At 37.1% G+C, this 13,006-nt stretch overlaps 1 protein-coding gene across 7 annotated transcripts in view; it reads right to left on the reverse strand.

Moving 5' to 3' along the window:
• PLEKHH2 (pleckstrin homology, MyTH4 and FERM domain containing H2) overlaps positions 1-13,006 on the reverse strand; it is a 110,615-nt gene that overhangs the window by 48,612 nt on the left and 48,997 nt on the right. For 6 of the 7 annotated variants that reach the window (XM_067007669.1, XM_067007672.1, XM_059078853.2 and 3 more), the window contains 7 exons: positions 10,747-10,822; positions 9,336-9,430; positions 8,338-8,482; positions 5,747-5,883; positions 5,537-5,647; positions 5,288-5,374; positions 3,543-3,701 (listed from right to left, as the gene is read on the reverse strand). In XM_067007669.1, coding sequence (XP_066863770.1) covers positions 3,543-3,701; positions 5,288-5,374; positions 5,537-5,647; positions 5,747-5,883; positions 8,338-8,482; positions 9,336-9,430; positions 10,747-10,822 — 810 coding nt within the window. The remainder of the gene's footprint in view (positions 1-3,542; positions 3,702-5,287; positions 5,375-5,536; positions 5,648-5,746; positions 5,884-8,337; positions 8,483-9,335; positions 9,431-10,746; positions 10,823-13,006) is intronic. The other variant, XM_067007671.1, reaches the window with a different exon arrangement.

Consider the following 13,006-nt stretch of genomic DNA (forward strand, 5'->3'; position numbering starts at 1 on the left):
CCCTAGCACTTGACCGCATCTGACACTACAGATCACTCCCTCCCTGTCAACCACTCCACCCCTGGCCTCCAGGACTTACTCTCCAGGGTCTCTTCATACATCACCTTTAAGTACCCTCAAATTTTGACAACCCGAGTGACCTATCAACAGTCCTCTGTTCTTCCCACCCTACACAATGTCCTGGGTGATTTCTCTTACTGTCATGGATTCAACTATCATATCCATGCTGATAATTCCCCAAATCCTTCTCTCCAACCTAGCCCTCTCCTCTGATGGAGACTGGTGCTGTCACTGCCTGCTGGACTTCTTAACTCAGGTGTCCTCACAAGCTCTAAACATTGACAGTTCCCAAAATACCTTTTAGTCATCCTAAACTGCTCCTGTTTTCTGAGCTCTCTATTATCTGGCACAGTCTTTCACCCAGCCATCCTTATCGCTCCCACTTCCTAGTCGCTGAATTCGGTCTAATGGAAGACTTTACATCCTAACATTATTCAGATTCACCCTCTGGTCTCTTTTCCCATGACCAGTTCAGAGTCCCATCCTCTTGAGGACAACCACTTCCACTTACTGTTCTTAGAACCTCCAGTTTGCTTCCCACAAATTCATCTTCCTCTCAGCAGAGTAATCTGTTAACAGCATGAATATAGCCATGTTCCTGTTACAAACCCTGAAGGGTTCCACAACACCTTCAGGATGAAGAACAAAGTCCTTAACAAGACAAAAAAGCCCTCCATGATCAGGACCCTACAACTTTTTCTCCAAAGGACTTGCTCTTCGCATAGGTGGCACTGCTTTGAGATACTGTGTCTTTTGTTCGTGCTGTCTTCTAGCCCGGGATACCTTTCCTTGTCTGTTTCCAAAATTAATTCCTACTCCTCCTTGGAGACTTGGCACAGGCAAATCGTCTCTGAGAAGTTGTTCCTGATCCCACAGTCTAAATTAGGTTTCTCTGTGACCTTATGATGCATGTCAACAATAGTATTTTATATATATCATTATAAATATGCTGACGTCCTTTTCTTTCCCAATAGATGTGAGGCTCTCTGAGGGATGGGGCAGTGGCCTATTCATCTTAATACCCTGAAGCTCATTGCCTGACATGTGGTAACTGCTCAATACATTTTTTTAAAATAAATGAATTCTTATATAGGAAATGTTCTTCCAAAGCATTAAAAGTTGCAAGAGTGACTGTCCAGAATCAAATTAGTCAAGTTCTTAATATCTACCTACATATTTCTGTACTTAATAATAACAGTGTGACAACTTGGAAAAGCCTCGTCCCCTCCAAAGTATTCAAATGCTGCTCTGCCATATCTGGGATTGTAAGCCTGAACGTGAGCTCAGAACAAGTCACTCATAATGAGTTTTTCTCTTATAAGGCTTTGCAGGTGAAAACATGGGGGTGGACAAGCTTTCACAACCGGTAGGAAGAAAACCTCATAAGCATCCTATCTTTAAATTCTAATGGTCTAGTCATCTGATAATCACATCAACTTATACTCATTTAAAATGCAATTGTGAAATGGGAAGCAGAGAACAGCAGAAATGTAACAGGAGTGGAAATTGACAAGCCATGCCAACAATTAAAAATAAGCAAAAAACCAAAAACACTAATTGTGAAAGAAGTAACAAACCCTTAGCCATGAGATCATATTAAAGCTTAAACGTTTGATAAACATAGCCCTTGAAACAGGAGGACACCTAGTTACTATGAATTAGAATAAGAATGTGATTTAAAGTGGCACTGTGTTCGTTGGAAAACATATATTAGCACAATACCAAGGAGTTCTCAAGCCCATCAGTAACTGAAAAAACATTTTCATGGTAATGTAATGTTTTGGAAAAAAACATAGTGCATCTCTTTGTTGAATGTATTGGTAATTTTTTTCTCCAGTCTTTGTAAATATTACTGAAGAGCACCCACCTACATTCCCACATTAATATTAAGTATAAATTACATGGTGGCATAGCTCATCTACTGCTAAATTTTTCACCTCTTACATAAATAAAGCACATGAGTGATGAGTGATGATGTAGAGGTTATTTTTGTGGGTAATATTTTGCATGTAAATATCTTATTGTATTGTTCTAAAAGTGACCAATTGAACTCTTTAAAATTTATAAATAATATTTATCTTAGCGTAAATCAATACTTCCTCATTCTAAAAAAGTTAGAAAGCAGAACTAAGCAAAAATGAAGTAAAAGCCACCCAGAAATATCTAATATACCTTAGTATATTTCTTAGTCAGACATTTGTCTACAACCATGTTTACCAAAAATGGCATAACAACCATTTTTATGTATTTATGGTAATACGCTATTTTATCACCTAACAATACATCATAACCTATTTCTAAAACATTAAACATTCTTTTACAGCATTTAAAATGAATGCATAGTAAAGCATTACCTGATTACATAAATATTTAAAACTATGCTCTACTGTACATCTAAGTTGATCCCAGTTTTTCTTTATTATAAACCATAATGTGCAAGTAACCTTTCTGCAGTAATGGAAATGTTCTGTATCTTGAGAGAGTGACAGTAAATATCTGTCAAAACTGATCAAATTCTGCACTTAAGATCTGCATTTCAATGTATGTTAATTATATCTCATTTGTTTTATATAGGAAAGAAAAAACCATGCTGTGATGGACATCCTCATACTTAAATCTTATGCAAATTAAGATAATTTCCTAAGCATAAATTTCTTGGACTGAGATTGCTGGATCAAAGGGTACGTATATATGTTCATAAAACATTTAATATTCATTCATTTATTTGTTCATTCAAAAATATTTATTGAGTAAACACTTTAGCCAAAACATTGCCAAATTGCCTTCTAAAGTAATAAACTCACTAGCAAATTTCTTAATTTGTGTCGATACTGCATTTCATACTTTTAAAAGAGGTCCTCCCTTGATCAGATTTTAAAAAAATATCCATTATTTCTTGCTTTTTAAGAAAATTATTATTGATAGTAGAACGTTTTCCCATATGTTTATTGATCCTTTGTATTTCTTCTCTCTACTATCTCTACTTCTCTCTCATTGTGTCCTTTGTTCCTTCCCCTCACTGGTATTTATCCTTTACTGATTAGAAAAAGCTTGTTTTTCATGTTCAAATAGCTTTCCAAAGCTTCTCATCAGTCTTTTAAAAATTCTGCTTAGAGAAATTCTGATAGTAAGAACATTTACTTTTTTTTTTTTTTTTTTTTGGTTGTGCCACACAGCTTGTGGGATCTTAGTTCCCCAACCAGGGACTGAATCTGGGCCCTCGGCAGAGGTACTGAAAAGCAGAGTCCTAACCACTGGAATGCCAGGGAACTCCCAAGAACATTTACATTTTTTATGTAGAGTAGTCAAATTTATCATTTTTAATCTTTATGGTTTTTGTCTTTGGTATCATACTTAAAACACTCTTCCCCACTCCAAGATAACATAAATACTCAATATTTATATTCTCTGATGCCCACTTTTTATGATTGGGGGCTAATTCCATCGTTGCCTGGGATACTGCTATGTATAAGAGTTCCCACCTTGGTGAGCAATCCCTTCACCGTTGGTTTGCCCTCAGGTTGGAGGAAAAGGGGGTTGGCAGCTTGTACCCGAAGAACGTTCTGTAACACTTTAATCCATTCCTCCAATATATTGGGAGAATCTGCAGTCAGATAGTATGTGTGTTTTTCAGTGGTCAACTAGAATAGGATAAAGATAGGAAAGGAAACTCTGAAGATTTTAGGATATTAGCATTTCCTTGTCCATTCTTCAAACATCACTACCTAACATGGAAACAAACATGCTGAACCTTGAATCCTAGGTTCTAAATAAATGATTCCATAAATCACGTAGCATATTTTAACCACTTTCTGAGAATGACAAATAACTTTTTTTGAAATAATTTTTTCACTTCTGTTTACTTTAAAACTCTTCATAGTATTAAGCTTTGGGGTCATGATTTTTTATCTTGTTTACTCATTACATTTTCCTTTTCTCCCTTAAATGTGCTACAGGTTCCTGGTTGTTGAAATGAGGAGCAGATTGATTGCAGACTGTAATAAAATAACACACTTTAAGCAAATAAAGAAGTTATTTGTTATGGAAATGAAGAAATCAATTATAAATAAAATAAGAAAACCTACACAGCAGAAGAGGAATTCTTAGAACATGTAATCAGATATTATGAACTCACAATTTCTCAAGTTCAAATTAGCCACATTTCAAAAATTCCAAATATTTCAGAAGCCTACAAATGATTCTTATCTGCCATGCTCCCAGACAAAGTTTTCCCTGATTCTCCTTTCTACATTTTTGGGCAGTCCTCAGGTATTATCCACTGGAAACACTGATAATGTACCTTTCTAATAAAATATTGTATTCTACCCTCCAAAGGAGCAAGATAAGAAAATAATGATTATTGAAAGCATTTCAGAAATAAAGCATCTGAATTTTATTTATTTTATTTTATTTTATTTTTTGGGGGGGTACGCGGGCCTCTCACTGTTGTGGCCTCTCCTGTTGCGGAGCACAGGCTCCGGATGTGCAGGCTCAGCGGCCATGGCTCACGGGCCCAGCCACTCCGCAGCACGTGGGATCTTCCCGGACCGGGGCACGAACCCATGTCCCCTGCATCGGCAGGCGGACTCTCAACCACTGTGCCACCAGGGAAGCCCCAAGCATCTGAATTTTAAATCACACATACCAAACTGTCTCAATAGCTTGTTTTTTTTGTTTGGTTTTTTAAATTTAACAAAGTCTAGCAAGACTGGCATGTGTGGGTGAAATGGTCAGCAGCTACCTCTGCCATGTGACTCAGTAGGAGCCAGGACGGCCCCTCTGCTCACCAATATCGTTCCCACTTTTATGTGTTACAGCCTCTGAAGTTCATAGAACTGCCATTTTCCGGTTCTCTATTAAATTGCAAACATTTCTGAATTTAATAGTATATTAAATTATGAATATCTTGTTGGGAATTCATTTATCAAATAACCCTCCCCTAAAATAGCTTGACAGTTTGAGAACAGAAAATGGCTAGGAGGGTTAGTGTGGGGAAAGAACCGTGTAAAGGATCAAGGGCAAAGAAAGTGTAGAGGAGAGTTACTCACATATACTCAGGTTATATTATAGTTTTAACTAAGAAGTCCTGGGGTTTCACACATTTTGGGGGCATCAAACTGACCCCAAAATGGAATAAACAAACAACTGAACACCGAATTTCCACTCTATTAGCTTACATAATTGAGAGCTGAGTTTTGCATGATACAAAAAAAGAAAAAAAAAGTACCTGAACTGTTTGTTTGTTATCTCCTCTTAAAATGCTGCAGGACGCGCTAAGTTCAATATGGCCCTGGGGTTTTCTGATTACATCACTCTGTATGATAAAGGAAGAAAACCAATGCAAAGTGATTACCTATAATAGTCATAATAAGAAATGCTTTGTCTAATTAATTGCATTACACGGAAGAAAATCAATCAGGATTCTGATTTATAGTTTGAGGAATTCAGTTCTAAATAACAAGCAATTTCCACTCACCGGAGATTTGTAGTAAAGTAATTCACCACCTTTAAGAACAAACCATCTCCGCTTCCAAGTCTTGACTTTACCACTCATTTTTAATAAGTAGCCAGATTTTTCCAGTGGTTCCTAATTAAAGAGATTTTTAAAAAATATTTAAGTTTCCCTTTGGAGGCTCAAACTAACAGATATATTAATGTTTAAAAAAAAACCTGATCCAGTGTTTACATTTTTCCCATTATCACTGGAAGACGAGCAAGTTTTCGGGAGCTTCTGCTCTGGCTGTGAGCACTCTAAGTCCGTGGAGTAAGCATCTGGGGGAATAGCATAATCACTTTCAGAAGCCACAGAAGAGAGAGACACACCTAGGTGAATAAAGAAATAAATCAAGTCAATATTTAATAATTGGGTGGTCTAAATGCTGACTGTCAGTTTTCCTAAGAAATACATCTAATCCCAAATCATAAACCTTCCTAGTCTAGATGTAGTCCATACTTTTGGCCATGAAATACATTTAAAGCAGAAAACAGAACTTAAGCGTAAAGACTATCATGCAAATCTCCAAGGAAGTTAAAGGAACATAAATAATATTTTGGTATGATTATAAGCACAGCTATTTTTACATATATAAAATGTATGCAGTAGCCTAACAATATCTTTTATTAAGGATTAAAAATATGTTTATTGATATATTGACATGTAGGAAAACAAATGTTGAACCTTAATTTATCAAGATTTGTACAATCACACTTTACTGCACTTAATTTTTGTAATCTTTTTTTAAACATCTTTATTGGAGTATAATTGCTTTACATGTAATCTTTTTTTTTTTTTTTTTTCGGTACACGGGCTTCTCACTGTTGTGGCCTCTGCCGTTGCGGAGCACAGGCTCTGGACGTGCAGGCTCAGCGGCCATGGCTCACGGGCCCCGCTGCTCTGCGGCATGTGGGATCTTCCTAGACTGGGGCAAGAACCTGTGTCCCCTGCATCGGCAGGTGGACTCTCAACCACTGGCCACCAGGGAAGCCCTCATGTAATCATTTTTAAAGTAACATCACATTAAAAAAAACACACAAAGTCCAATACTACTAGTTTATAGATTTTGAAAATCTTTCATAAAAGAGACGCAATAAGACAAAGATATAAACAGATTATTTCATTTGCCAGCAGCTCTAATGTAAAATTCAAGGGAGCATTTTTCACAATAATTCACTTGCCATTTTAGAAAACAACTTGCAAGTTGCAAGCCACATTTGGAGAGTCACTACAATTGGAGATTTTGAAAATATTAAATAAAATCAAAGACTTAAGTCATTATTCATTACAGTATGTGGCAACTTTTTAAGTGTTTATTAACATTTAAGGGAAACATTAGGACAATGTCACCATATTATTCCTCTTATTTATTTGACTAAGTCAAGTAATGGCTGTGATAATAGTAATATCTTTATTTTTCAAAGAGTAACAGAAATTTAGATCTACAAAGGACCTCAGAGATCATCCTGGTTCATGCCCTCATTCTCTAAGGAGACTAAGGTCCACAGATCAAAGGATTTGTCCAAAGTCAAACAGCTAGGCAGAGGCAATGTTGGAGTGCAAATCTCAGGCTCCTAGCCCCAGGGTGCTAGGAACAGAGCAGAGAACAAAACGAAGAAATTTCTGCCCTCATGGAATACAGATTCTAGTCGGGGGAGAGAGACAAAAAACAGGGAGCAAATACCATGGAAAAACAAAATGTAGAGTGGACTAAAGGGAATAAAAAGAGTTAGCAGTTAGAGAAGGGCAAAGGACTACATTTGAATGGTGTGCTCTGGGTAGGTCTCCTTGAGAAGGCAGTGTCTCAACTGGAGGAGGCAAAGGAACATCTGGGGCAAGAATACCAGGTAGAGCAAACGATCAGTGCAAGGTCCTGAACTAAAGGAATGAATGGCATGTGCCAGGAACAGCTAAAGGGTCTGGATGGCCAGAGCTGAGTAAGAGAGTAGAAAGGAGGAGATGAGGTCGAAGACATCAGAGAATCACATAACGTGTTACATATAGTCTTTATAAGAGGTCCTTGCAGTGTTTTGAGCAAAAGTGTGATATAACCTGATTCTGGCTGTCAAGGGGGCAAGGTCGTATAGCAAAGGGACTGATGGAAGCCCAAAATATTAAATCTATGAGAGTTGAACAGCTCCTGTTGAAGCTGAGGGGTTTGGGAGTACCTAGGTGTTCCATGGAACACAGTTTGAAAACCAACATACTGTGCTGCATTAAAGGCTTTTGTAAAATACAGATGTCATTTAATGTGACTGGCTCTCTCTGTAACCTGTATGCCAAAAATTCCTTCAAAATCTACAAAAATCGTAGACATGCCCAAAGTAAGTTTTTGTTGGTTTCCATCTTAATATCAGATTAACCACCACATTTTTAGGTATATTCTTCTGCCATTTAGCAGTGCAACAAATTTAGCTGAAATAAGTCCATCCTATAAATTATCCAAAATCACACAGTAACTGTAAAAGAAAAGCCTCATTTAAGCCAAGTATCTCACTTTATTCCTATAACGAAGTGATCTCTCTTTTACAGATAAGGTTAAAAAACAAAACAAAAACCAAACCGAAACAAAAAATACCACTGTCTTGTCTAGAATCACAAAGAGAATTTAGAAGAGAATTAGGACTAAAATATAAGTGCCTTAGTCCTAGGTGAATACTCTTTTCACTATGAGTGGAAGGCAGCTCAGATTTTTTTTTTAAAGTCTTATTATAGAGATAAAATTCCCATTAAATATTCTGAATTACTTGGAGTTGTCTTGTATGCCTGAGACTTTCCCTTACCTCGTTTCATTGCTCTGGGGCTGCCTGGCCCACTCCTACTGCGAGAGTCTGACTCTGAAGTCCGGGAGCTGGATCTGGAACTATCTTCTTCCTCTGACCCAGAGGAGTCATCCAGGAATGGGTTGCTGCTTATCTGGGTCGCCTTCTAAAGAAAAGCAAAACAGCCTCCCTGTGTCCATCCTTAAAGTGACCACTCTCTTTAGGTACAGAATATTTTACCAGAAGTTATGGAATAAGATTTTTAAAGGAATACAAGAAAATATTTTGCCATTATCAAAGTCATGTTGTTAAATCCCAAATTCCAATTCGCAAGGCATTTGTCAATTATAAAAGATTCCTAAGAACATAAGGCTGTTAATACCTGACGATACTTTTTTTTCTGATACTTATTTTAATTAGGTACTTCACACAAAGGAGGGGAACCCTGGCAGTGATACAAAGATCTTTCTATATTAGGAGTTTTCATTACATCATTAATACTATTTCCTTTAAACAATTAACAGCTATGGAGGGGATGGAGACTCACATGTAGCATAACAAAAACGGAGCGTATCAGACCTCTAATACTCCAATAAGAATAAATATCTTCTCTAGACCTTTCCATTTCTTTTTGTTTGTTTGTTTTTTGTTTTGCTTTTTTTTTGCGGTACACGGGCCTTTTACTGTTGTGGCCTCTCCCGCTGCGGAGCACAGGCTCCGGACGCGCAGGCTCAGCGGCCATGGCTCACGGGCCCAGCCACTCCGCGGCACGCGGGATCCTCCCAGACCGGGGCACGAACCCCCGTCCCCTGCATCGGCAGGTGGACCCTCAACCACTGCACCACCAGGGAAGCCCCATTTCTTCTCTTTTAATAATATGCTAGTGTGAACTTCTAAAACTCCCTATAAAGGGACAGTCCATGTAAAATGTCAAGAATGGAATCTGGAGCTTGACTAAATAGTTTTCTTGATTCATCATGAAGAGCCCCACATGTTTAACAGTAACAATAATGAGTTACCCCCTTTAAAGTTGTGTACACTGGGGTTGTCATATTCTTGTATATCAGTGATGTATAAAGTCCTGATGTGGTATAGGAAAGCACTGCAACAGAATCTGAAAGAGAAAACAAAGTGATTAAGAAAAAAACCCTTCTAACTAGCACTTATGTCTATTTCTTATGAATGTGAACTAGCAAAACTTCCAGTTAAAGAGAAACTGGATGAACATACAATATTCATTACACAGTCAACCTGAAGAATTATGGCATTTATGGCAGTTTTAATTATACACCCTCTTACATGGTTCATTATGTCCTCAGGTGTGCTAGTTCCCCAACTAGGCGGTAAGCTCTTTGAGAGCAAGGATCTTAGCTTTTATTTCTTTGGCATCTCCATCCAGCTCACAATGGGCAGAAATGAGTACAAACACCTGCTGACTGATTCAGTGAGCAGTACCCTATGAAGATATTCTCTGACTCTTCAGAGACCTATTACTGACACGTGTTAAAACATCGTCACTTTTAAACCTTGATCAGGTGAACCTCAGATTGAAAGGTTAGAATACATTTCCTGAGTGGCAAGAACAGAGGATAGCCGAAAAGGAATAGAACAATAGTCACCTCTAAGATACAGATCAGAGGCAGGATAGGGAGGGGGCCAGTAGAAGGAACCACAGAAAAATTTTTCTTTTTATTCCAGACAGTTCTCTGTTGTTTGGTTTTATTTTTCATAATGAACATGCAGTGTGTCTATAATAATTTTTTGAAAAAAAGAAAGGAGGAATGTGTTTTAAACTCTGGAAAAAGAAGACAAGAGAGATCAATAGTTTTACAATTTTAAACAGCTGAAACTCCACAGTTTCTTAGCTTTAGCCTCTTTGGGGTAAAAACATGAGGTACTTGCTACATAAGAGTTGAACATCTATGTGCCCCTATACTGAGTAACATGAATTTCAATTTTAAAATATAAGTCAGCAACCTCAGAAAGCATTTTCTGGAAGTTGTATTTTTTCCAATGACTTTAGACAGTTAGGAAGCTCTTGGCTAATGAAATGGCAATACAAAATCACTTATTTTTTTAAACATTTTTTTATTGTAGTAAAAAACACATAAGATAAAATTTACCACCTTAACCATTTTTAAGCACATAGTTCAGTTAGTGTTAAGTATATTCACATTGTTGTGAATCAGATCTCCAAAACTTTTTTATCTTGAAAATCTGAAACCCTATAGCCATTAAGCAACTGCTCCCCTTCCCCTACTCCCCCTAACCCCTAGTAACCACAACTCTACTTTCTGTTTCTATCAGTTTGACTACGTCAGATATCTCATATAAGTGGACTCATACAGTATTTGTCCTTTGTGACTGCTTATGTCACTTAGCATAAAGTCCTCAAGGTTCACCTGCATTGCAGCATGCAAAATCACTTACTTTTATTAACATTCTCCATATTGAAGGCCTCAGACATTCGAATGCCTGATTTGGCTACAGCATAAATTCTGCTTTCCTAATGTAAAAGAGAGATTTAAGCTGGGTATTTGAAGCAAAGAAACAATTACTTTCAATACACATGTTTTTCATTTGTGCTTCATTTAATTGTCACCAGAGTACAGAATTATTATAAAACTGTCACCAGTGCCAACTAAAATATGCCACTGTGAACAGCACTGCAGAATTTTCTTCCATCCATTAGTCACTCCATTATTTATCTTTGCTCCCAAATTTTTGCTTGGTATTTTAAATTCTTTTGAAGAGACAGGAAAAAAGTAAGAGAAAGCTTATTCACAATCACTGACTATTCATAAATACCACTATTAATATTCCACCATTTCAGAACATGGTCAAAAAAAAAAAGAAGGAAAACTCTGAATGGCTGTAACATGAAGCCAGAAACCATTTATTATCATTGACTAGACACAAATATTATCTTTAATATTCTACCATTCTAGAATATGGTTAAAGAAAAAGCCAAAACTTGAAGTCAGAAAGCACACACAAAGTAGCATTTCGGGCTATCACCTTCATATCTCAATGTACGTTTCAATGAAGTAGAAGAAATACCTGAGGTCACATAATAAGTGAACTTGAGAATTGCAATGGAATTTATAGGATCTTGTTCCAAAAGTAGGTTGTTATTTTGCTTTCTCGAATTCTCTGAGAGAGATTTCTGAAATGGGTACTGGAAGGCTATTGGTCCTGCCCACTCTGAGAAAAGGGACTCTAGGTTGTTCCTAATGCATAGATCACCATGTCCTGAACTTTGTAACACACCTAACCTGGACAGTTATCTGCATCGGGGCATAGTGGGCAACTAAGGCAGTCCTCTTCGGGACTGTGCTAGCCAGGGGCCTGTGAAGCAATGGGCAGGAGATCTCTAACCATCTGAGACACTTTGGATTGAAGAATGGCTGACTGAATGAATCACTCTCACAGCTTCTTTGAGAGTGTGATGGTGAGATACACACAACAGAGTGGACAGAACAAAAAGACATAAAAATAAGGCAGTCAGTGAGGCACTTAGAAGTCATGAGAGAGCGAAGGAGAGTAGTTAGCAGTCATGAGAGAAGCAGATAGTCACTGTAGACAGGAGAGGACAAGCTAAGCCATGGGACCAGGGACAGTGGGTATCACCTGTTTTTCTAAGGAGTTGGCCATCAGAGGTACTCCTGAATCTTTACATGCTGTCCTGCTAGAGTGACTACTGTATTTTTGAATGATATTCCAGTTCAGTAAGAATGGGCCATGCCTTAAAATAAACTCTTAAAAATCCTTAAACTCTCATAAATTGAGGTGACTAGAATGTATCTCTTTAACTTGAAACTTGAAAATACCCAACAAGCAGAAATAAAACCTCAAACTTGGCCAGTTTGCTAGGCTTTTGCAAAGCGGTACTACTTTTTCAGGACTGGATAGTTTCAGAAGGCAAGAAGAGAAAAAGGCAAAAAAGTAGTAAAAATGGTTTGCCAAATAAAATGAAAGTGAAAGTCTAACCTAAATCTCTGAAAATCTCAACATAATGAAAGAAGCAAAATTTCAACTCCTAACTGCTTAAAGGGTAACATAATTGGAATTCCAGAGATTCACATGCCAATAATGTCCATTTTTTATGTTACCCAGAGTTTAGTAATAAACTGCAGGTGGTTTCACGTGGACTTTGCAATGAAATGTTCTTTTAAAAGTAAATAAGAGCAGATACATCTCAAGGTCTGAATTTATGCTAGGAAAACATAGTTGCCTTCATTTGCTTAAAATTGCATTGGTCACTAAATAAAAAGTAATAACAAAACATGACTCAGAAAACCAAAAAATCCCAAAACCCAGATGATTCTCTGGAGGCTAAAGGTTAAATTATGTCAATATGTGAAGGAAAACTTCAATCTACAAAACAGATAATTTCACTTTGTTTCAAATATAGGAAGAATTTTTTTAAATCTAGAGATTCCTAAGAAGAATCACACAATTAATGGGTTACTTATTATATTAATGGTCAATGTTTCAATGGAAGAAATTTCAATCTATTCTAGATAAACAGGAAGATGCTTTTGGTTAAAGCAATAGATTTATAAGTTCATGAAGAGTAAAATTAAATTTCTCTTAAAGCCAATCAAGTAAATACTTAAGTTTAGAACTTGATGACCAGTAAGTGTCCTCATCCAGAATTTACCCACAAGTATTATACAGTTAGGGAGAG

The sequence above is a fragment of the Kogia breviceps genome, chromosome 11, assembly GCF_026419965.1.
Source record: "Kogia breviceps isolate mKogBre1 chromosome 11, mKogBre1 haplotype 1, whole genome shotgun sequence".
Taxonomy (NCBI): domain Eukaryota; kingdom Metazoa; phylum Chordata; class Mammalia; order Artiodactyla; family Physeteridae; genus Kogia; species Kogia breviceps.